At 35.7% G+C, this 26,347-nt stretch overlaps 1 protein-coding gene across 2 annotated transcripts in view; it reads left to right on the forward strand.

The window, feature by feature from the left end:
* ADAMTS20 (ADAM metallopeptidase with thrombospondin type 1 motif 20) overlaps positions 1-26,347 on the forward strand; it is a 96,410-nt gene that overhangs the window by 54,847 nt on the left and 15,216 nt on the right. For both annotated transcript variants that reach the window (XM_082781352.1, XM_082781353.1), the window contains 7 exons: positions 1,489-1,611; positions 2,937-3,044; positions 4,242-4,406; positions 4,603-4,893; positions 5,259-5,420; positions 6,734-6,910; positions 26,143-26,310. In XM_082781352.1, coding sequence (XP_082637478.1) covers positions 1,489-1,611; positions 2,937-3,044; positions 4,242-4,406; positions 4,603-4,893; positions 5,259-5,420; positions 6,734-6,910; positions 26,143-26,310 — 1,194 coding nt within the window. The remainder of the gene's footprint in view (positions 1-1,488; positions 1,612-2,936; positions 3,045-4,241; positions 4,407-4,602; positions 4,894-5,258; positions 5,421-6,733; positions 6,911-26,142; positions 26,311-26,347) is intronic.

The raw sequence follows: 26,347 nt of genomic DNA on the forward strand, positions 1-26,347 counted from the left end.
GACAGGTAAAAGACCAAATATTTATAGGTGTGTCAGCATATTTAAGTGATAGCTTTAATTAAATTAAGACCATTGAATTATACATGCTAATAATAGCAGACAAAAAGATTTAGTATTTGTTTCTTTTGTTTTTATCTTCAGTGATGAAAGAGTTTCTATATCTTAATGTGAGAGTGCTGTTCCTTTGTCTAATAATGCTCATTTATAGCAGAGGGGCTTCAAAATTCCAGAAAAAGCTGAATTAATTTTTGAAGGAAGCTTTTGTCACCAAATAGATGAGCATTAATTAAAAAATAATAAGGTACTCAATGCTGTGGAGCTTTCTTATAATCAAGTTGCCCATGCCAATAGAAATATTGGATAATTTGGTGTTTCTTGTTAGTGAGAACTCTTAACTGAACATCAGGTAATACTTATTTTTTACATATAACCTGTCAGTAAAATACATAATATATGAATCCTTTGAAAATGAAATATGTATTTAACTTACACATTTCTTTTGTATAGATGTTTTCTCATTTCATATTTGTTCATGTTAGAGATAACCACACTGTTGTCTAACACAGAATCATAGAACCAAAGAATCGTAGGTTGGAAAGGACCTTAAAGATCATCCAGGTCCAACCTCCCTGCCATGGGCAGAGACACCAGCCACCCACTAGATCAGGTTGCCCAGGGCCTTGTCCAACCTGGTCTTGAACACCTCCACGGATGGGGCATGCACAGCTTCTCTGGGAAACCTATCCCAGTGTTTCACCACTCTCATAGTGAAGAATTTCCTCCTTATATCTGATCTAAATCTACCCTCTTTCAGTTTAAAACCATTCCCCTTTGTCCTGTCCTTATCTGACTGAGCAAAAAGTTTCTCTCCATCTTTATGCATCTCCATAAGCCCCCTTTAAGTATTGAAAAGCTGCAGTAAGGTCACCCCAGAGACTTCTCTTCTTCAGGCTGAACATCCCCAGCTCTTTCAGACTTTCTTCATAATGTTGAATTCCTTTTGGGTAATCTTCTGGTTATAAGATGCTGGCATCCTGGCTCCCTACAAGTTAAATGCAAAGAAGGAATTAAATTTCTTTAATTTCTTAAAAATTAACCCACTCCACCCCACCCCCAACTTCTTCTCTTACCCCAGGTTTTTATTACTGAGCATGATATTTTATGCTATGGATAATCCCTTTGGAGAATTTGGGTCATCTGTCCTAGCTGCATCCTTTCCCAGTCTATTGCCCACCTCCAACATACTACAGCAAAGTGGGGGAAGAAAGTGACACTGTCCAAGCACTGTTGGGCAATAACCAAAAATTGGTTTGTTACACTGTTTTTAGCACCATGTGGTCTGCTGTGAAGAAAGTTAACTGCATCCCAGCCAGACCCAGTACGCATTCCTGTTCATGCTATAGAGAGCTTTAAAATATAAAAATTGTAATTAAAAAAATAATTTGGATTAAACATAGTGCTATTTCAAGTGTGTGAAATTATTAACAGTGTACTGTGACATGTGGACGTGGATACCAGATGCGTGCAGTCAAATGTGTTACTGGCACTTACAGAGTTATTCTGGATGATGACAGAGAATGTAATGCTGCTACTCGTCCTAGAGATAACCAAGTAAGTTAAAAACACTTCTCAGTTGGTTGTGTATTTTAGTTAAAAGATTTTAAAATGAATGTGGTCTACTGACTTTTTGGGGAAACTTGCAAGAAACAATTTCTAGAATGAGAAAAAAAAAAATGAAGCTGTCTGCTATTTTTCTCTGCTTCAAATTTGGCCTGGGTAATTAAATAAAAGAAAAGTAATAAGGAGATTGGAGATTTGAAAATTTGGTATATAATGACGGGGTCAAAGACCTTTCATTACTTGTAAATAAAAATTTTTAAAGACTCCAACATAGAATAATGTAAGGTTGACTGCTTGTCATGATGCTTAGTAATCACACCTAGCCGGCTTGATACTCTACTCTAGAATTCTGTTTGTTCTTAAATGAAAGTCATGGTTACTTGAGGAAAGCTTTGATGGTGGCAATAATGCTAATTTGAAACAGTATATACATTAATTTTATATAGTTCAGTATGGTATTAATGTGGTTCTCTACATTTCCTCCCCATCTCTGTTTGCTTGCTTTTTCACTTCTTTTAATTTAAATCTATTGTTTTTCAGAAAAAATGTCTTTAATACAGTCAAAGGGTTTATCTTTAACTGAAAACTATTAGTATCTAACATGCTATGTATATTGATCTGGCTACCAGATTGATTCTTCACATTTATATCCAGTTAGGCTGGTAACCACTTACCTCTCTGAGGGCAGGCTCTATACTGATCTATTTTTTGAGAATAAAAACCGTAGGGTATTGTGGTCCAAAATAACCTGGTCACAAGTCACCAGCCCTGTGAGGGCTTCTTGAATAAGTTTTCAAATTATAAAAGCCAAACAGATCAAGTACAGATTAATTTCCACTCCACTCTAAATTAGAGTATGCTTCTTATTTTTAATTGTGGTATCTATCTGTTGACTGAAATTGAAGAATTTCTTGGTTTTTGGTAACTGAAGGTATAAAGTGGTGCAGCCACTTTCTTCACTCAGTTCTGTAGCGCAGGAAACAGAACAGAGTCATGTTCATGCCTCTTGTATCCAGCAGGTTATCTGATACAGTTATTTCTTAAAGTGCAAATATTACTAATTATTACTCATACAGTGTTAACGTTAAATAAATTGTCTTAGCCTCACAATTTGAAATAAAATAATTTAATAAAAAGCTTTTAATAATGACAGAGAAAAGTAAAAGATGGTATTTACTGTTTAATTAATGCTGACTTATTGTGATAGTAACATCTGTCTGATTGTGGGAGCCATCTGCTTTATGTTTTTTTTTTTTTTTCCAAATCTTAGACTTTGAAAGCTTTATTTATTTATTTATTTATTAATTGCCCCACAGGAATGTGAATTGCCCGCTTGTCCAGAAACTACAAAATTATGGACTACATCGCTTCCTCTAATTCATGTGGGGAAGGCAACCCAATGGCGATATGGATCATGGACTCCAGTATGTAATGTAATGGTGATCACAGCTGGCAGAGAAATCCTCCATTCTGTCACCCCTTTTTCCATAAAGGTTTCATTAGTATATCTTTCAGACTGAAATCTCTTTGAGATGATCTTTAAGAAATTCTAATTTTCTTCAAGAACCTGTTTCTTTAGAAGGAGATAGACGCTCCCAGCAAATTCTGTGTGTTTCAAATCTAGCTAGGGAAAATAAAGGAAAAAAAAAGGATTTGGGGGATAGGAGATCTGAGTAGAACAGCTTTGATAGGACTGAGAGTGTTCGAGGAAGTGTGTTTCAAAACAATTTTTATCATTGTCTGAGCATGCAGAACATCTTTCATTTTAAAATATGATTTAAATCTTGTATGTGAATAACAATATTAAATAGTTTGGGTCTTTAAAGATTCAATTTCATGTAACTTACAAGTGTTACACAACAAACTGATTTATACACAAACTCTTATCAAAGAGTGTTTGATTTTTGATTTTCATCCTAATGAAAATTAGTTTTGTTTGACAGAGATATGAAAATTTGGAATAATCTATAAAAATGTAGGTATTTGTTAATCCCTTGAGGTTCTTAATTAAGCATATAGCACTTATATCTTTGCACAAACTGTTTTAACAAAATAGCAGTAAAGAGTGAATAGACTGGGGCTACTCAGAAGCCATTTACTAAATCCCCCTGGAACATTTTATCTATAATAGCATCAGAAGGGGCTCAATTTAATATGCTGATATGAACTAGAATGGCAAATGAATTGTGAATATCATTTTTTATTAATATCAGTTGATGTAAATATTGCATCACTGTGAAATAACTAAAATGTTCTGGAAGTTGCTCTCTAATGTGTCTATTGTTAAGAAATTAATAAATTCCCTTTGCAACTGTATAATGATTCCATATTATAGTTGAAATGCTACCTGTTAGATATGTTGGATTACTTTCCAAGAGTGAAGGCTATGCATGTTAGTTCCAAGCCAACAGGAATTCTTAAGGCCAAAACCATCCAGCAATATTTTGCTTTCCTTCTTGAGTGCGTGGCTCTATACTTGAATATTGGTCTGAGATAAAATCTGTTTCTCAGTGTTTAATTCTAAAGTTAAGCTAATACTAAGCAGTGTTAGCACTTTTGATGCTTGCATGGTCTTTTTTTGGCCTCATAAAGTGTGGTGAACATGGATTGTTCTCTGACAGTGCTCGGCATCCTGTGGGAAAGGTGATCGTGCTCGCTATGTGAGTTGTAGAGATGCTCATGGAGGAATAGCAGATGAATCTTTCTGTGCTCATTTACCACGACCAGCTGAAGTTTCAAGTTGCTTTAGCCCATGTGGAGAGTGGCAAGTTGGAAACTGGTCCCCTGTAAGTATTGCTTGAACTGTTTTTTTTTGTTTGTTTTTAGTTAGAAATTGGGACTTCATATCTATACATGTATTATTGAATTTTCATCCTTTGGTACAGTGAAGTATATGTTTCTTATTGCCAAAAGTTAATATAAATGTCTTTGGTTATTAGTTATCAATGTTCGATCACAAATATTGGGTTAATTTTTGGTCAGTGTACAGTTACGTGTGATAGTGGAACAGTAACAAGACAAGTTATCTGTGTCAACTATCATCAACAAATCAACGAGAATTACTGTGATCCTGAAGGCCGTCCCTCTAAAGAACGAGAATGTAACATGCCACCATGTCCACCAGTTTATCATCATACTCCAAGAATACATGACCGTCCAAGTAATTTTCCAGAAATAGGTTATCTTCCAATACACCATCCGCAAGACAATACAAACCAGTGGAACCATCCTTCTGTAGGAGGATATCAATGGAGAACTGGACCCTGGGGAGCAGTAAGAATTTATTTTTTTTACATATATATTAATTTGTTATCTCACTTGTGTGTAAACATTTCTAGAAATGTTATTGCAGTATGGATTTGGTCAAAAGAAAAGTACACTTAAAAAAAAAAAAAACATGAAAAATACATTCAATTTAAAATACAATTTTTGTGCAATTTCAACTTTAAAATACTTCAACAGTATTTATAAAAATATTTATATATTTTTATTTTATATTTATATTTATAAAAATTTTTATTTGCAAATTTCTGGTTTTAAATGATAACTCTTTTTTTTTTTCTAAGTTGTTGTAACCAACACGTTATATGTTTTTCTGATTATGTAATGGTGATATATATCTTTACATGTTTTGGTAGTGCTCTAGTACTTGTGCAGGTGGATTTCACCGTCGGGTTGTAGTATGTCAAGATGAGGAAGGACGAAGCGCTAGTTACTGTGATGAGGCAACAAAACCTCCAGAGTCAAGACACTGTGATTCTGGACCCTGCCCACGATGGAACTATGGGAACTGGGGAGAAGTAAGATCATTTCACTTTCAAGTGGAAACATTATTTACATAAGCTTAGATATAATAATTTAAATGTGAATGGAAACATTTTTTTTACTTATTTAAAAATAACAAGTTTCAAACTGTTTATCTAAAATTTGTTCTTTGTTGAAATTCAGAACTCTAGTGTAACTATGGGTAGTGTAAGTATACATCTAAAAGATATAAGTATTCTGTGATGCTAAAGGTGTACAAAATAATAGGAAATATATTATTGTATTTTTAAAAAATACTATAGTGATAACTTCAGGAATTCTAGTTTTATTAACACGTGGCTGGTATTTCTCAATCCACTGAGTACTTGCTGTAAAAGCTTATAATTGAATGTTGTAGTAGTATATTGAATCTTGAAACAGCCAATTATTTTCCTTTACAAAAAGATGAATTGTATGAGGAAAAACCTCAATGTAATAGCTAGCTAGAAACAAAAACAAAAACAAAAAACAAACAAACAAACAAAAAAAAAAACCTGCAAGCAGACATACTTTTTATGTGTATGAAAAATGAAAACAACAACAACAAAAAAACACCCCCTCAACCCCCTCCCAAAAAACAACCAACCAACCACCATCAACATAAAAGAACTCCCTCTTGTAACTAATCCCTTGATTGTAGTTAGAGATTCAAAGTATGAAGATAAGATCATGCATCTAAAAAGTGTGCCAGGGTTAGAATGTTTTAATGTAATGTTATACATTGTTGGGCAAAGAACAGTTTCTCCATTCTATTGTCATTTTTGACCATGCATTCTTGATTAAACACTACAGAAGATGTTAAAAATGTTTTGTCTGGCATTCATTCTGCTATAACCTTTTACAGTTCCTACCCTCTTCTCTTTCTCTTGATAAATCAATATCTAGATTTGATTTTTTTCTTCTTTTCAAAGAAAAATTGAGTGAATTTATAGTTATTTATTTATTTTCTATTTTGGCCAGATCTAGCTGTTTTGTTTTCACGTCCAGTCTCAGTGTCACATTTTTTCATGTTTAGTCTCACAAATAGCTATTTTTCCTTGAAAGAATAGGTTTTCTATAACTGAAACTTTTTATATTTTCCATAGTTTGGTAAATTATAAAAATGTTGCTTTGTAAATGTTTTGGTGAGAATAATTTTCTTATTATATGAAATTAAAGTGAAAGTTATTATTCTTGAGTTGGGCATCCAGGAAACATGAAAGTAGACATAGTAAACAATAACATGTGTTGATTATTGCTATATCACTTTACATCAGTTGTATTTGATGACCCTTAACAAAAAATCTGTCTATAAAATTTTGTATTTTAGTGTACTCAAACGTGTGGAGATGGAATAAAGACAAGACTGGTGATTTGTCAGCTTCCTACGGGCCAAATGTTGGGTGATCAAAACTGTGAAATTCTAGACAAGCCACCTAATATGGCACAATGTAATGTGCATTCTTGCCCTGGTGATGTTTCATGGCATCGGGGACCATGGAAATCGGTACGATAGCATTCACTAATATTTTTCACTCTTTGTTCTTTCTGTCATTCTATTTCTCCTTGCCTTTTAAAAATTATACAATTATTTTATTTGATAACAGTGGAATAATAGTGCATGTGGAAATATAGTCGCTGTATTTTTATTAAGCCATTGAATTAAATGGGAAATAGCCATTTACTTCAGTGGGAACAGTATTGTGCTCTGTAAAACATCATAGAGAATATTCTGAAATTTACCAGAAATCATTATAGCTAATAGTGATACCTATTAGGTTGTTCTATTTTGAAGGATTATGATTTGATCTGTGTTTTAATTTAAAAATATATGCTGTAATTTATACTGTAGTATTATCTACATATTTATATTTGTAAAAAAATCAAAAAAGGCTTTCTAGTGCATAACTTTTCACTAATAGAATATTTAAATACAAGCTATCTCACACATGTATATTACACTTTGTCATCAAACAACATATTACTCCATATTATGTGTAAATTTGTGTATAAAGGTTTATATTTGTGGTTTTAAAACAGTGACTAATTAAAGTTGTCTGTGTATAATTATGTATGTAACTATAATACGTTGTTGTCTATGTCACTGTCTATTAATGTATAAAAATGACCACAGCAATTACCATTAATCTTTAAAATTGCCACTAGCAGATAATTAACATGGAGAAATAATCATAGTATACTCTACAATAGAGAGTACATTATATTTCCCAAGCTATGAATTTGACAATATTTATTAGTTATTGTGCTCAATTTTAAAGAGATTAATGGCAATCAAAGGATGTTGGATCCAATTTTGGTTCCATTAGAAATCAGTTCAATACCTGTCATTAACATCACTGGGAGATGGACTGGATAACAGTTCTTTATTTAAAAAAATATATAATTTGGTTCTTTGAATAATCGTGGAAACATTAAAAAAAATATTATCCAATTTCAGCTTTAAAAATCGATTAGTTTATGTAATCTACTCTAATTTATTGCAAATACGTTTTAAAATGAAAGCTTGAATTAATGATTTACCACAGTTATCTTTCTTCCACTGGGCAAACAGAGTTTTGGTTTTGTGTTTAACAGACACCAGAGTTCCTTTTCTAGCCGTTATTCAAATAATTAGTGGTGACTTGCTAATACTTTACTAATGCATGTTCTTCAGGTGCTGAGGATGCAAGCAGGGCATTCGGCACATCATTGCCTTTGCATTAATAGCTTACCTGTAAGTTATTGCAAGGTATTGTAAGTGGCATATATGGCTTAGTTTTCTTGGTTGTTTTATATTTCAGTTAAAGCCAATGTAATCCTTCAAAAACTAAGTTTAGAATGGAATCTAGTTAGCGAGGGAAGAGATTGTAGCTTCTGTTTTATATGTGATTGCAAGTTCTGCAGGTAATCAGTAATAATATTAATTTCATGAGAAATTTCATCTGCAACGTGTCGTTGAGCAGAAACCAACTGTTGAGCAGAAACTACTATAAAGTAGTAGAAGCTTTAGTCACATAAATACTGTTGTACTTTAGCACAACCAGCTCTGTTTAGTCTTCACCTATGGTTGGCTGACTAGTTATATGACAGTCTGGCCTTAGATGATGGCTCTGCCTGTCCCATGCCTTCCTGAAGTACAGTATGCTCTCATGTAGGGTGCTGTTAATGGTACATTAACATAAATGCTGTACATTTAGATGTAGCTTTGTCTAAACCATGACTGAACTAAAATCTTTAGCTTACTGATTATTTCAGCTTTTACAATGGCTGATAGTCTCCTTTTGAATTTTATGTTCAAGCAGAAATGGATTCAGAAAAAGCTCGATATTAGCAAAGACTAATCCAGAATCTTTAGAGTCAAGAACCTGAGCCACAACATTGAAAGACTGTTCTAGTTAAGTAGTTGTCAGTGTCTTTTTTGTGGAAATGTGAACCTCTGATGGTGCTTGCCCTCTGTTTAGAACATTAAATTAATTAAAGTTGCACTGATCATTTTAGTGATGAATTTTGCTTAGACTTTTGAAGAAGTTTAAGGTTCAAATCACTGAAAGTTGGCCATGTACACTACAGTAGCTGTCCAATGTTCTCTCTTGAAATCTAATCAATTACATGTGGAAGTACCAGGTATTTGACCTGTTTTAGTCTTCGAATTGCTTCAGACCACGATGAGCTGGCATCTAGTGATTTGTAATGCTTGGCTGCTTGAGCTTGTTCAGTTCTGCAAAGAAAAGGAAACTGATTAAAATGACTCAGAATAAATTCTTCAAAATAATGTTTAATCTGTCTTCTGAAGCAATAAATAAAAGACTTCAGTACCCATTTCCTTATCTGAGTTTATTCATATCATGTGAAGATAGGGGAGGCAGGCAAGAGTGTTTCTAGTGTCTGCTCTGGGTGGAAAGGCTTTTGCTGTGTCCAGTGCACGCTTACAAACCATTTCTTGTAGGACTTTTTTAACAGGAAATATTGAGAATTAAAATTGTGCAATAGAAATAATGGTCCCAGATGCATAAACTAGTGTGACTACTTTGTATTTTAAAAGAAGCAGCTTCTGACCACTTCAGATAATTAGCTAATTATTGATTAAGTGTAATTCCGTAACTATTGATGTAATAAACTTACAAAGGCTGCTTGTGAGAGCATATACAGAATGGCAAGGTGAGGTTTGCAGCATGGTAATGTACAGTATCTTTCCATCTTCAGTGCAGGCTGGGTACTTCTATTTTAGGATAATAAGCTTGCTTATACTTAGGGATAGCTCTAACTCAGATGCAAGAAAACATTCTTCTCATGTGGAAAAGAATGTTAGTTCAGTTAGTTCAGGTCTGTTCCAAAAATCAGCAGTAAAAATGGTTTTGGTTCTTCGTCTTGATATTCTAGGCTGATACTTTGTATAGATATTTTTAGAGTTGTGAACTAGCATTAACTGTACAGCATGAGGGAAGAAGTAAATTATTTATGTCTGAAGTCTAAATTAATGAATGTCATTATCTAATTAATTTTAATCAGATTCAGAAACTTTGATTGTTTGAATTCTCAAAACTTTATTCAGTCCAGAATTTTCATATTCATGCTATCTGAGCCAGAGAAGCACCCTGCAGTTTTATAGATGGCTAGGAAACACAGCCTTTTGCTTGTAAGTTGAATTCATTTGACCTGGAGGTCATGGAGAGACTCTGCCAGTGATCTTTTTATCTTTAGTTTACTTTTTCTTCCCTGTTATTTTTTAGCAGAGACTGAATTCTGCTCTTCTTTTGTTCAGCCTCTTTATCAAATTCCAGAGAAAATTGGAGTGGGTTTACACTGTCCCTGCATCCTGAGGGATTTTAGATGATTGCCTTGTTTGTAAAAAATATTGGTGTCAACTCCTAATGTAAATGAGGTTGACAAAATATTATGTGAACAGTCCTGAATTCAAATGTTTTAAGATAATGTTTTAGCCTGATTGGCTTGCATCTAAGTACACTACCTCATTTTTGATACATGTAAATTATGATGCATATATATTTTGATGTGTACATATTTATAATGTGTTTGTAAGCTATTACTTACTTCAGGTAAATACATTCTTTGCTTACTTTAATGGAGTTGCACCACCAGTAAATTTGGCCCATGTGTCCTGGATATTTTTCTTTTAGGCTACTCTAGTTTCATTGGTGAAGGGATTGAGGCAATGATCCAAAACTACACGAAAGAATGAATAAATTACAAGCTACAAAGTATGGAAACCATATGTCACATTATATAATGTCAAGAAAAATTCCATAGCATTCTGACAGCTGGCTGAGAGTACTTTGTTCTAATACAGATTTTTACTGTGTTCCTTTCTACTTTCCACAGTGCATTGTTGGGTTTTTGGTTTTAGTCCATGCGGTAAGACTTGAGGGTTTTTGCATTAATTTTCATCATAGCGGTTAAGGTTTTCTGACCTTAATGACAATAAGTTACTTTTTACCCTGAGCACAAAAAGGGAGGGTATAACAAATTTGCCAAGATACCATAAGATTTTAAAACTGAACTATAGTAACTAGATTTAACAAATTTCTCCTAGAAGTGCTTTAGGATAATGTGTCTTTACTTAGTTCAATAATACTGATATTTTATTGAACGGCATCTCCTCTATCTAAATGCTTTAGTATTCTTAGCCAAACTATTGTCTCTTACCTGACAAAAAGTTATGTGGGAATATAACCAAATCAACAGTTAATCAGTTCAGTGGTTATGCTTAGATACACCAAACCTACAGTGCACGTGCTCTTTTAAAGCTCTTGTGGATACCAGTAATGTAAAGTAGGTATACTACAGAATAAAATACTATTTTTAGCATATAGTACACAATAATATGAAATGTAATTTTACTTATGAATCCAGTAATTGACATATTTATCACACTGTAGGAGTTTTCCGGGTCTAAGGACATACCTAGTGCTGACTGGTAGCTGATAGATTAACCCACTCTGCTGCAGAGGGTACCTGTATACAGCAGGTTTAAGGAATCCCCAGCTGTAAACTGTCTGTAAAATATAAGCTGTTCACCTGCCAGGTGAAGTGCAGTACTTGGCTGGGAAATAATTTGATGCAGTAGTAAGTTAAGAGATTTCTGATGCCAAAGCCCTGGCCTGGTACCCAAGAAAAATGTATAATGTGAAATACTTTTTGTTTTACTCTTCTTCCTTCTGCTGTTCAACAACTGATGACTTGTTTGAACAATTTGTCCTGAAACATAGCCATATACCAGTTGTGCAGTCAGATAGTAATTGTAGGATTATTTTCTTGTTTACTTTAAAGTTTAAAAAAAAATATTTCCTGTAATTAAAGGGACCTCAAATTAAAAGTGGATAAACAAAACTTTCCTAGGACTCCAACTCTTGCTTCTGCAGAGTGCTTTTACACCTGTTCAAGCTATTAACATAACAAAACACCGACAACAAGCTAGTCAGCTCAATTATACTTTGGTATAAGCCAAGAAATTGAGTGTCACAGACAAGTGTTTCACTAACAGTTCAAATTACATTTAAAAATGGAAATAAACAGTTTAGGAATATTAGGTTGTTGTTTTCAGAGGTCTTTCAGAACAATATAAATCTGTTTGTGCTGTGTGCCTTTATGGTCAGTGTTACAGGCAATGTTTGACCCTTACAGAAAATGACTATATTTTGTTTGTTTGTTTGAGCTGTTGATAAAATAAGGAATTTTTTCCTTACTCTTAAAGTTTTTACATCATTTTGTAATTTTGTATTATTTCTGATTTCACATAAATTTAGTCATAAAAAAAGTGGATCAGCTCATCTTTTAAGTGTCAGAAATTCTTATGTATTGCCCTTCAGATACATACTGTAATAGTCTTCAGAGTAGCTGTTTTTCTAGTTTTTCAGTTTTCTCTTGAATAATTTGCTTCAGAAGAATTTCTGTTTAATTCTGTCTTTGCACTAGTGGAAGAAATCTATTATTTCTTTTTAAAGTATAAATTATTATTTTTAAATTGATATCCCAGTGTCCTTCCAGTGATGTTATTGCCAGGCATCCTATTGATCTCTGCAGGAGCAGAAACAGCCTAAACATGCATAAGTAAATATTTATTTGTTTTCATTTTAATGCAAAAAAAAAAAAAAAAAAAAAATCTTGCTGTGTATGATAAGTGCCTTCATTCATTTTTTTCTAATGTGTAAAAAGTATTTATATCTTTAAAGATAATCTTTTATATTAAAAGGGAATTCAGGATCCGTGAACTTGGTTTTCAAAACCAGCTTCAGTCTTATACCTCTACTTCTGCTGCTGCCTAATGTCGAACTTCAGAATACCTCATTACGAGTACAGCACGTTTATTTAATATCCCACTGGCTGAAATCTTAATGTTAGCATATGCTATTCATTTTTAAAAATTCTGGAAATGGGGAGTGCCTTTTCAGAGATAACTGATAACATATGTCACTACCCAAATAATGTCATGAAACAGGCTTGGGACAGTGGATTTCATTTAGGGTAAAGCTGATAAAAATGAAAGAAAATACTTGTTTTCAAAATTCAAACACAAATATTTATGTGTACTGTTCATCAACTTCAGAGCAAATTTCTCCATTTTGGTGCTATGTTTCCTGTATAGCTTGAAATAATAAATAAGTTATAATGTATGTCTGATAATTTAATATAATGACTGTGACTTGTGTCTGTGAAATACAGTTGCATTTTAACCCTTCTTTTTGATGCATGTTGTGTGGCTTTGTGTTTATATTTAATGTGTCTTTTATTAAGCAATGCTAATGTTTAAAGTCCTTAGGGAAAAAAAAAAAAAAAAAAGGAAAGAAAAAAGAAAAGAACTAACTACTTTACTAAAAGTGTGTTTTTGTGCATTAAGTAATCTTTGGGTTGCACTGAACTTCATAGATATTTTAATGACATTGTTTTCATGGAGTAACTACCTTTAAAATTTCCTTCTGTAAAAGATTAAAGGTTGCTGTTCTGTAGAATTTGTAAAGGATCTTGTACTTGAACAACAAGAAAAAAACATAAACTTGCTTCTGATGCCATTGGTCAATTAGACTGAAATAGGTTGATGACTTCTGATCCCCTGTGATAAAGATACATGTCATGTAACGCCTTTTGCTGGAGCTGTTATTTTACAGCCCAGTCCTGCTCCCATGTAGTCAGTGACAAAATGCTGGAAAACTGAGGATCGTAACACAATGCTCAACTAATATAATCTCAAAAAGAGAACATTTTTTCACATTCCTAAAACACTTTTACATACATGTAACTTTCATACCTTTCATTTATGAAGAGGACAACTAAGAAAGGAACACAGTCAAAGTAAAAGTAAAGAAAGTTAAAAATAAAAAAGAGTATCATGGAAGGGGAAAAATGTGTGATCTTGGTGATCTTTAACACCATTCCTAAATATATATAGCCATTCACTGAAATGAATGTAAAGCTACTCATGTATTTATTTCTGTAGTGTATGAAATCTCAGAGAAACCAATGGGTTCTGGGTGGCCAGATCCATAAGAAAAACATTGTGAGCTGCCTGTGGCAGCTATGTGTGGCAGTTCTGAAAGTCCCAGACAATGCTCATAAATATTGCCCCAAAATGATTTTGAAATCCAAATTTAAAAGTTACTAAATGTAGATTGAAGTGTTAGCATTGTCTAAAATTTGTGGAGGTTACTACACATTTTGGTCACCTGGAATGTGTTAGGAAATGAAGAAGATGTTCCATAGTTCTCTATTATGACATTTCTTAGTCCTTTCTGTGAAATTATTGTCGGAGATAGTCTCCTCCACTAAAGCTATATTGATCAGTATATGAACTAGCATGAATATATTTATGGCCCTTGCACTTCAGTGAGAGCAGGACAGGATCAGGCACTTAGATTTCCTGCTCATGCAGTCATTCAGAAGCTTGGGTATACACTCACATTTATGCACATAACTGAGTAATGTTGAAAAGATTGGTCTGTAAGTAATTGAAAATACACAGAAGAATGGCTTAGGTTGAAAATAAACTGGAAGACAACATGCAAAGGTGGGTAAAATGTTGTATTTCTTATTTTCTAAAATATTAATATCTATTCTTACCCAATTAATATTTAAAATAATGTGTTTTTTTCTTGATTCTTTAGCTGATATTTAATTAAATTTTTTAGAAAGAGTTATATTTTTGCATGCTTCTAGAAAGTTTAAAAAAATGTGACAATATTGTATCATTCCCATAGTGTTCTGTTTCCATTTTTTTCAAAGTTTAAACTAAAAAAAAATCAAACAACAACAAAAAAAGTGAAGTGGTAGATTTTGTAGAACAGACAGACAGAAAAAGTTCATATCTATTTGGTATTGCTTTAATTTCTGATCTACTGTTTTGCTGCAGCTAACATGATTGAAAATGATAAACCAGAGACTGCTGTTACTGGGATCCAATGTTCCCTTCTGATCATGATTACCTTTTTGCAAACTCAGCTTAAAGTAATTCGTCTGCTATAGTAAGACTCCATTATGTCATTATTTCTGTACTTTGTTGGTTGAAAAGACCCCGTTTCTTAATATAAAAAAGAAGAATCCTTAAAATGAAGTTTTAAATTTTGAAAAGTATAGAAACAAATCATTTTATCTGTGCAATCACTCTGTGAAAATGTGGCTCCCACACCAGAGATCCTCCATCATATTAAAAATATAGTCCATCTTTTATTGTGAAAATCTCTATATAAAATGTCACTCTCAAGGGGCAAACACTTTTCAGTGGGAATGCAGATCATGTCATTCCCATGCCTTTGTTCAGTCTTCCCAAGCTTTGGAAGAGGCAGGAGGCTATATCCAGACTCCCTGTGATGCACTGTTAAATTGTTCAGTTGTTGGAAGTAACAATGGGTCAGTTTGGGTTTTACTTTTTTGTGTGTTTTGTTTGTTGTTGTTGTTTTTAATTATTATTATTATTATTTATTATTTTTATTGTTTTGTGGAGGTTTGTGAGTACAACTGCTACACAGACACAGGTACATCTGTTGTTCTCCCTTTGGAAAATATGTCTGGGAATTTATCCCTTGATTGGAAACAAACAAACAAACAAAACAACTCTTTTGCTGTCACCATATCTCCTATTTCCATTTCTGCCTCCCTTCTTTCATGATACTTTTGCTTTACTTACAATTTATCTCCAATGCTGCTGCCTTCATCTAATTGCTTTAAGGAGTAACTCTTGTTATATTCTTGTGGAGAAAAGAAAGAATAAGACTTGCTGAAGTCTAGCCACGCCAGAATTTTTCCATCTGCAATGGTGCAATGTTAAACTTTCCTGCACTAAATATTTTCTAGGAGATGTCCCAAAGAAGGCAAAGATCAGAACTGCTGTTCAGCCTTGTAAATTTGCCACAAATTTATACCAATAGATTAAGATTTTTCAGAAAGACCTAGTGAGGTTCTGTCTCTGTTCCTGTTTGCCATTGATTTCAGAAGGAGAGGTAAAGCAGAATTGTCTGGTTCTGTTTTTTAATTTCCCACTGTTCTTGTATTTTTACTTGTTGGTTAGCCTCAGCCATCTGTCTCCATTGTATATATCATCAACTGAAAGGTGATAAAAGTTAGGTACATGTACCAGATATGCTGTTGCAGGAATGCTTACTGAGCAATGCTGTTTATCAGTCCTCTCCCCCCCCAGCAAATAAATGAGCTGATCACACTTCTCATTGTTTTAATATATGTTCTGATTAATTACAGTGATAAAGTTGCTTGAATAAGGGCTGATGGTGAAGTTCTTAGCAGAGGTATATGCAGACCCTTCAGTGACACGTAAGGCCTATCTTCAGACCTGCACATGAGGTAGCAGAGCCTGCCAAATGGCTGCTGAAAGGAGACAGAAATACCCATTGTTTTTCCGATTCTCAGGTGGCAACCAGATGCAATGAACTCAAATCAAGAGCAAGTAAGGCAGGAAGTGTAACTATACAACCAAATTTTTACTGTAATAGAGAGATGAAATAGAACCTATAAAGGAAGTGTTAAATGAGATACCAAATGTGACATGTCATTACTGTTGAAGGCGATCGCATTAATCATCCCCTTGTGAAATAGTGACTGTTATTTTTAAATTTTCAAAAATATCAAACACATGTTAATAGCAACAGAAAATATCGTCAGCACAAGGCTTGTTTTTGCATCTCACTGGTGTTGCCATATAGCGGTGCTAGCATGTCTGCCACTGGGTGTCCTGTAGGTTACTGTTGTGTGTAATGGTGAGCTGAAACCTGGAAGAAAATAATATCTGGATGACAAGTCACGGCAGCTGAAAACAATTTGGGACTTCAATTCAACTATTCATGTCTGAGTTCTCTAAAGTATGACAGCGATCTTATTTTCTGTGAGGCATTTCCCTCTTATAACACATCTCATATTTTTGCCACTGTTCATCTTGCTTTCCACTCATCCTCTTCCACCATGCCACACAACCTTCTATCAACACACTAAAATATCTATAATCTCTTTGAACTGGCTTTTCCACAACATGGAGTACAATACAGTTGTTCTTAGTGCCTTGGATTATACTCTTATGGAAAATAGGAAGATGGTAGCCTCCTCACTATAAGCCATGTTGACTTATCAAAAATTGGAGTCAACTTTGTTCCTTGCTATGAAACTCAGAGTTGTGTATTACCTGTGCCCAGATTTTCCTTTTCAAATTATATGATTAGGATTTTGTAGGCTCTACATTGAACTTCTATGAAAGGCTGCTGTTTCATTAGTTCTCCTCAGGCTCAAGATTTTTACGTGGCATCAGGAATCTTCGCATTCCTTGTAGCAGCCTAGTACTGGAGTCACCTCCAGATCAGACATATCTTTCTTTTGAAAGAAAATGGGTCAGACTTTGTTTAGAAGCAAAATCTTGTACTCCTTTCGTGGGGAGAAACATCTGTTCAGAACAATGAAGTCACCAAAAAGATTCAGATGATGACAGTTCATATCTGAATGTGTATGATTCCGCTGCACATTCTCACATACTGATACTCTTACTGTAGCTATACATTTAATTTTTTATTTTTAAAAAAGCAGTCTCCAGAACAAACAGGAAAGCAAGGAGTATTCTGTCACCTCCTGTTCAGATGTGACAGGTCTTTTTGGTAGCTTAGTATGAAGAGCTTTGTGAACATTGGCTAACTCCCTGGGGAGCTAAGGAACTGCTCTTTAAGAGGCAATCTAAGTGTGCTTACATCAACTACTAAATCTCTACAGTAGAATTGTCCTCTATAAATTCTAAGCTAATTATTTTTTAATATATTTTACATTTTTAGAGACAAAATGTAATTTGAAAATTCAGGATGAGTAGTTATGTAAAGTGTGATCAGTCCTTTACAGAAAAAAAGTTTCTGATTTCTTTTTCTTTAATGAAGGAACCTGGAGTAGCACCTGTGGAATGTAGTACTTTGAGCATTGAATTATTATCTGAGTATTCCCTTAAAAAAGACTTGGGTATAAGTGACTACCCAACAGGATCTAAAGGTATAGGTGGAATAAAAGCCAAATCCCGTAGTTCCTCAGACAAAGTGGCAGCTGTTTTGTCTGTTCTGTTCTTCTTGTGTTATTGTACTAAGATCCTATTGGAGGGTTTAATTATATCTGGTATCTAGGTAAAACAAAGACAAGGTTGCTGACTGGAAAAGCTTACAATCTCATTATGAGATGTATGTAGACAAATTGGTAATAAAAGGCACAGTGAAACCCTGCTGAATAGCACCTGGTAGGTGGGGAACTGAGTTTATTTTTCAAATGCTCTGTAGTTAGCCTCAAAAATGATGCCAGGCTTTAGGCAGTGATGGACAAAATGGTGGTGTTCGTCCTGAGCAGGAAAGACTTGGCTGGGCCTTTGTAGAAGGACCTTGTTTTCTGATTTGGTTGTGCTGAGCTTGAGGTAATGGGCAGTGCTTTGATGAGATGCCAGAGACATAGGCCAAGTTAAAAGACTTACTCACAAATCTAACTAGAATAAATAAATGAAATTCTGTGGTCGATCATTAAGTGGAATTTCAAGAGTTCTGGTTTTGATTTTTCCAGCAGCTGCACAGAGTATGGTTGTTCATCTGCCATCTAGGCAGATTACTGTTTTGGTGAGAGGTATCCCTCATTAACACTACAGCCAGTTGCACAAGACAAAGAAATTCAGACCACATGGAGGTAATTCTAAATACTGTCTAAAATGCCTCAGTAATACCATCGGTAGAATTGGACTTGTGCAGACAATAAATCAACTTTCTTTCAGCATCTGTCCTGAATGGACTGGCTTTAATATACTGAAAAAGGTTTGGTTTGTGTTTCTCTAGTTGTTTTGTTTTGTTATTTAATTGGGATGTCTTTTAACACACACAGTCCTAGTAGATGCCTTACAGATTCTCTCATAGCAGTTTTAGCTTCCCACTCTCTACATCAACCCTAGAATGTTCTTCTTTATTCCTTCTTCATCTCTTATTTTTCCATGTATATAGGTGTATTTACTTAGTTTATCATTTATATCTACCTCCTAAATACATATTTATTCTACTTAGTGTTGGTGAAGCTGCAGCTGTGTCCAGTTCAGTCCTCCCTCCCCCCAGCACAAGAGAGACAAGAGACACGGGCATGGTGGGGAGAGTCCAACGTAGGCCATGAAGATCTTTGGGGGCGTGGAGCACCTCTCCTGTGAGGAAGTCTGAGAGAGCTGGGGCTGCTTAATCTGGAGGAGAGGAGGCTCAGGGGGGATCTCACCAATGTCCATAAATACCTGAAGGGAGAGTGCAAAGAACATGGAGCCAGGCTTTTTTCAGTGGTGTCCCCATGCCAGGACAAGAGGCAGTGGACACGAAATGGAGCACAGGAGGCTGAACTTCTGAACTTTTTTGCTGAACCCAGGCAGCACTTTTTTTACTGTGAGGGGGACAGAGCATTAGCACAGGCTGCCCAGAGAGGCTGTGGAGTCTCCTTCCTTGGAGATCTTCCAAAGCCACCTGGATGTGTCCCTGGGCAGCCTGCTCTGCATGTCCCTGCTTGGGACAGGTGAGCTCCTGAGGGCCTGCCAGCTTCAGCCATGCTGGGGTTCTGTGATATGATTCAACATGCCTGAGAAGCAATTATTCAGAAACTGCATTTTTCCGTTATCCTTCAGATTAAAGTTGAAACAAATTTATCATCTTAAAAAGAGACAGACAAAGGCTGCCTTTCTGTGGAGCACAGAGCACTTAATCCTGTCAGAAAGGATGTGGCTATGGACTGTGGACAGGTTAGATGACCTCAAACAAACTGCTGCTGTCTTTCACTGTTCTCAGCCATCCCATTCAGACTTACCTGTTAGGCCATTCTGTGGACATACCCTCCAGAGTCCTGTACTCCCACATTGGATTTGGTTTGGAGTCCACTGGTGTTCATGTCCCTGACACATACCATGGAAACCAAAGTATGGATGGTAGGAAGCTGCTGCGTGTCTGATTCCCACACTGTAATGCAGCCAGTCCTTCTGAGCCCAGTTTTCCTCCCTTTCATTTCTCTAGCCGCAAAGGCAACTATCTTTTTAGAACTGCGGTAAGGCAGATCTACACACCTCAGCTGCAAGGAGGACTTAGTTTCATCAAAACAAAACATTTTCCCAACATGAGAAATCTGATATAACACTAAACTTTTCAAATGAAGCTGTGCTTAATGAGGTGACAATGTCTTTAGTGCAGCTTCTGTAGTTAGCATATGTCTGACGCTACATGTAAAAATAAATAATACACATGCCTCTTGGAATTCAATCCACTTGGTGAGAGTGAAGGATTATTTGTTCTTATGTAGGCATGGTCCTTTCTGATTGCTTGAGCTAATGGCACAGGCTATATGTGCTCATTTTAGTGAAAAAATCTCTGAATCCAAGAATTCAGTAGGACCCCTTCTCAGAGTCTGTGTTACTTCTTGACAGTAGTCTACAAATGTAAAGGGAAGGACAGCTTTGTGAAAGCTTTCCTCTGAAGGCTTTCATTTGTACCTGTTTCATGCTCAAGCATCACACGGACCCCTGGGGAGATACAGCTAGTAGAGAGGAGGCAGGCACAGGAAGAACTAATTCTAATACAGCAAAGGAAGTGTTGAAACAACTTGCAACTGAGTAGTGCTCAAAGGCATGTTTTATGAGTGTCTAGTGCAATAGTGGTCCCAGTCTACCTCTAATATAATTTTAAAAGAGCCCAAACAGACTCTTGGACCAAACAGAGATGATCAAAATGTGGTTTGTCAGACAACTCAAGCAACTACTGTGTTTAACCCTATAGGACTGGAATTTTTCTGATATATTATCTTTGTCATGTTTTAAATTCTTCCTGTCCAGTCACAGAAGTGCCAGACAAAAAGGAAAAAAAAAAAAAAAAAAAAAAAAAAAAAGGAAAAAGAAACAAAAAAAAGCATTACATTTCTGTAATATTTGTTATCATTTTTAGTGGCAAAGCACTCTGTTTGATCACATTCATATATGCTTCTCATTTACTGGTTTGTTTTTCAGTCTCTCAAAGCCCGGTAAGCTCCAGCTAAGCTATGCAAAATGCTCCCTTGAAAGAAAAGGTTAAGAAAATTTAGAATGAAATCCACCAAATAATCCCAAGTCTTCAACCTTGAAATGAAATAATACCGATAGTAAAAGCATCAAATTTTTTTATTTTTTATTCTTTTTTAGTAAGACTTTTTTGAAACTACAGCTGTCAGCTGCAGAGAGAGTCTTAATTTGGTAGGACTTTATGATGGCATGCCTGCCTGAGCATCAGTCTGTGCTGTGGAAGGCACCAGGAGTCCTGTCAGGCTGATCCTTGTAGAATTTTACTGCTATGAAAAAAACAAACAGATGAATCCTAGTTACCAGTGTTATGGAATGACTTTGAACAATAGTAATCAAGTCCAGCTTTTTGCTGCAGTTTTATGTTTTTAAAAGAACCTGACATATGGGAAATATTACTTTAGCCAATGTTAAGACAAGTGCTAGAATTTCTGTATAAAATGATTACAGGATGTTTTTTCAACTAGTATTTAAAAAAAAAAAAAAAAAAAAAAAAGTTTGTATTTATTTTGAGATTTAAAGTTCTTATGGATTTTTATTCTACACATGCAATCCACATAAAATGTATGGAAAAAATGTCCTCTCCATGAGCCTTCAATCATGTGGAATGTGGTACAAATGAAGCCACTTTACAGATGTCTTGAATTGTAAGGACCAAGTTGTTCTTGGCCACATGCAAATTTACTGAGTAGAAGGAAGTCAAGCAGCAGGAGAGTTAAGTGCCATTATACTTCTCCCAGTCAGGAGAGTTAAGCCTTGGGAAGATCATTACCAGAGCATCTCTCAGAACAGACTGGGCACCCAGCAGCAAGAGAACCACATTCCACAAATGGCCTGTAGTAATGTATTAGGAGCTTCAAATATATGCATACAGGGCAAAACTCACCCTCCTAAGAAATGTACTGTAGTCTAGATTCAGTAAAAGGACATGAGTGGATTCCAGAGCACAGAATGAGGCCTTTGTCCAGTGCAGGTGAAAATCTGATGCTTTGTACTGGTGCGCTAGGTCAGTGTGTGCAATATGCAACTCTAAGGAAAACATAAATGATGGCAATGGAGCTAAACACAGGATACCTCACTGTAAGCTGTATGTAGATACTTCTAGACACTTGGGATTCCCAGTCTGGGATCTTGCATAGAACCTATGTTTCTCATGCAAAGAACTGAGCATCAGCTGTGATCCATCTTTACATAAAGCTAGAAGATGCATCCCCACTTTATATTGATTAAAGCTTTTGATTCATCATTTGAAATACCTGGTTTCCTTTCTTTGGTATTTACTCTCTGTGCTGGAGGACAGGCAACCCCCACCTGGCCAGGAGCTACCAGTGAGAAGCTGTGTTGGACGGGAGCAGTCTTCATTTGCCTTGCTGAGGGTGGGCCACTGTCCAGTAAGGAGCACACCTGAGCCTGCCTGCATCTGATGCCCAGGCATTTTGTAGAGGAAACAATCCTTCTAAAAAATATTTTTAATGTATTATCTATGGAATGAATCCAGAATGTGTCCTCTTTCAAGAGAATACTGTACCTACAGAGTAATATGCCCTCTTGAGTTTTCCATTGATGATCCTTGGATCATCTATATCCAGAGTGAGTGCATTTGCACATATAAAAGAAAAAAAAAAATGGGAGCTTTTCTCTTTCTTTCTTTGCATTAAATATTGTCTATCAGTGTGTTTTGTAAGGTGCTTGCTGTGCTACCAGTGTACTCTTAAGAGGAATTGCTTTTTTAGCCTGACAGTGTGGAAAGGGATAAAAAACTGTTTTTAGGATATTGATCATCCTTATGGGGATGTAAGCTGGTCAGTCTATTAGAGGATTGTAAATGGTTATAGAATTACTATAACAGAAATTTCTTAATGTCTTAGACTGGGGCTCAGGACTGCCTAAGTGATTCTGCAGCTGATGTGGATGCAAGACTAAGGATAACAGTTTTGAAAATAGTTGTCTAAATTTTATCCAGGCCCCACTGGAGTTACAAAGGGTCTGATCTGATACTTAGGTTTCTCTTCCTCTCACTGGTGTTGGTGGGAGATGCTTGCTGCAGCGCATATAAGAGTCTGTCTTGTGCTGGAGGTGCCAGCAGCTTCTCCATGAAGTACCAGGAGACACAGTACCCCAAGTGCCTGACTCAAGCAAAGCTGCTTGCAGTTACTTAGTTTTGTGGTTTACTTGTTTTTAAATTTGCACAATCATATTTAAGCAGAAGTTTACAGCTACTTACTGTCTGCTGTCTTTTTATTTGTGTTTTTTTACTAATAAGATATTTTCATTCCTTCAGTGAAACAACAACCATGCATTAACCTAAATAACTTAAACTTCAGCATTACTTCATGTCTTCTTCAGTTAAAAAAAATAATAATAATAAAGAACAAAACTTCAAAAAGCTCATAAGTTGAAACCCCTAGTATCAGAACACTAGTGAATTACCTCTTGCATGGTGAAGTTTCTGTTTTACTGTAAGATCTGTTAAATAGGAGATTTGGATACATGGAAATACAGATCTGTAATTTGATGAATATGTGAAAGAAAATGATGCCAAATCTGTATACTGAAATGCTGTTCCTGTATTTCTGGAAAGCTTACACTTTGCCCATAAGGATTTACTGCACTTTTCAGATTATTTTTTTCCCCCATAATCCTGACCTGTTGAATGTACCTTTTTAATTTATTCCATATAACATTACATTAACATGAAGTGAAAAATCTCCCTGGAAAAAGTATTATTCAAAAGTGGATAATTTTTTCCTATGAGTTGGCAAAATTCTATAACTTACTGTCTCTCAAAGCAACAAAAAATAAAATTTCAGATGATTTATCAGTTGCATTAACTGGAAAGCTAAAATGATCATAGAATCACAGAATGGGTTGGGATTGAAGGGACCTCTAGGACCACCGAGCTCCAACTCCCTGCCATGGACAGGAACACCTCCCACTAGACCAGGTTGCCCAAAGCCCCATCCAGCCTGGCCTTGAACATTTCCAGGGATGGGGCATCCACAGCTGCTCTGGGCAGCCTGTGCCAGGGCCTCACCACCCTCACAGTAAAGAATTCCTTCCTTATATCTAATCTAAATCTGCCCTCTTTTAGTTTAAAGCCATTCCCCTTTGTCCTATCACTACACTCCCTGACCAAGAGTCCCTCCCCAGCTTTCCTGCAGACCCCCTGTAGGTACTGGAAGTTACCCAGTATATGCTCTTTAGGTATATGGTCTTCCTGGAGCATTCTCTTCTCCAGGCTGAACAACCCCGATTCCCTCAGCCTGGCTTTGTAGGGGAGATGCTCCAGCCCCTTGATCATTATTGTGGCCCTCATCTGGCCTCGTTCTAACAGGCCCAGGTCCTTCTTGTGCTGGGGACCACAGGGCTGAACAGAGCACTCCAGGTGGGGTCTCACAAGAGAGGATTAGAGGGGGAGAATCACCTCCCTCAACCTCCTGATGAATTGAAAGGGGTTTTTTTGAGAGCAAAAATATTTAATTTAGAAACATTTAGTGGAATTGTCTAGCACACAAGTAAAAGGCAAGTTGTCACCAAATCAGCACCCTTAGCATTTTGCAAATATAATTATAGTTTCAAGAGAAACACTCTATCCATTGCATTGTGTGATAAATGAAATGTATTGCTTTATTCTGCAATGACTTAGTATTAAACACATTTGTGGTTTAAACCTTTAAGATTACACATATAAATGTCTACAAATATATAAAAATCCCTGTATATCAAGGGCAAGAAATTCAGCTGAGATTCGATTTAATGTAATGAAGTTACTCTTGTGAAAAATGTTTCAGTATTAGCAGGTTAATTTGACATAGTTGCTTGTTCTGTATTTTAAAAACTTATCTCCAGCCAGGTTTTGCCTGGCTTTGTACTGAAAGATGTATGTTCTGAGCTTCATTTCCTGAAAATAGATTTTTATTTTTTTATTTTTTTGTATTTTAAAGTGCTTGAATGTAGTAATTTAGTGTGTAATGCTAGTGACACGGAAAACAAATAAAAGGCAGAGAAGTATTTTAGGTGCTTGGAAAAGAAGTCAATATTTATATCTTTTTTTCTGACATCCATGTAGAAATTAAATTTTTATTTGAGTATCAATTCTGTAGCTGATTGTAAAGGCAATGTTTGTCCAAGTGTAAAAGTACAGGGTAAATTGTAGAACAAAGTAAATGTGTTCTCTTTCCAGACACAAAATGAAATGTCTCCATTTATCAAAACGTTTTGTTAGTATAACATAAAATAGACAGGTTAACAAAAAGAAAAAAGAAAAAGAAAAATAAGAAAAGAAAAAGACTTAAGTGCTTGCTTTTAGAAAGTTCATGATCCAAAATAATCCAGCTGAGTTGCCACCTCATTTGTAAAATGCTTCAGATACTCTTTGTTTGACTGAAAGTTCCCTGGGACCTGCAGCTCTGCTTTGCAGGTGACAGGGATAGCCCTGGTCTGAAGAGTTCAAGACCAACCTCACTGCAGCCCAGGAGGTTAGCGGAGTAATGGCTCATTCTCCAAAACAGAATAATCTGTCAGATAAGCCCTACTCATGTCAAACGCATACTGTTGGGATAGGCTTCATAAAATATGTCTGCAGCTCCAGTGGTTTTATGTCAGAGTGGGAGATGTCCTAGAGCTAGCCTGGCATATCATAGCAATTTTCTGGAAGAAACAGAAGAGCCAGGGAATATCAGGGGCAGGGCTGAATCTCCAAGGCCTGCTCTGTAAACTGGAAAGTTTGCTTAATACATCTTCTCTGGCCTCTGTGCCACATACAGTGAGATACCCAAAGCTCCTGGAAAGGTGTCAGAGCAAGCTTGACTGCATAGCCTAATGGTTGGAAACATCATATCCATATTTTGCATTTTTCTTTCTTTAAAGCTTATATTAAGCATGGTAAGCATAATGCGTACATGAAAATAGCAATATCCTTAGTAGGAACAGAAGGCTGATTGTGAGACTGGCTGGCATGGGAGACTGAGCTCAGATATTCATCAGTGACTATTTGAATGAAAGAACAATGTGTGATGGGGATCTGATCAATAATGCTAGGTACAATAGAAATGGCATAGAAATTTCAGATACATACAGTAGATATGTCAGAATATAGAGGCTTATTCATATAGTTGTAGAGTCCATCTGGGGCTCCTCCACAGATTCTTCGGATTTTCTTATTACTCTGAGATTTTTAGTGAAGTAATGAAACATACTTCTCTTTACAGTGTTCTGTTTCCTGTGGAAAAGGTTTGAAGTATCGTGATGTGCATTGCTTTAACAACTTCCAAGCTAAAATAGAGGAAGGAAACTGCAGACATTTAAAAAAACCACGGACATACAAAATCTGTAGAGCTGGAAGATGTCCTGCTTGGAAAGCGAGCAGATGGAAAGAGGTATGTGAAGTCTGCTATAATTATGTTCTTCTCTTCT

This window comes from Aythya marila (genome assembly GCF_965140915.1).
Source record: "Aythya marila genome assembly, chromosome: 1".
NCBI lineage: Eukaryota > Metazoa > Chordata > Aves > Anseriformes > Anatidae > Aythya > Aythya marila.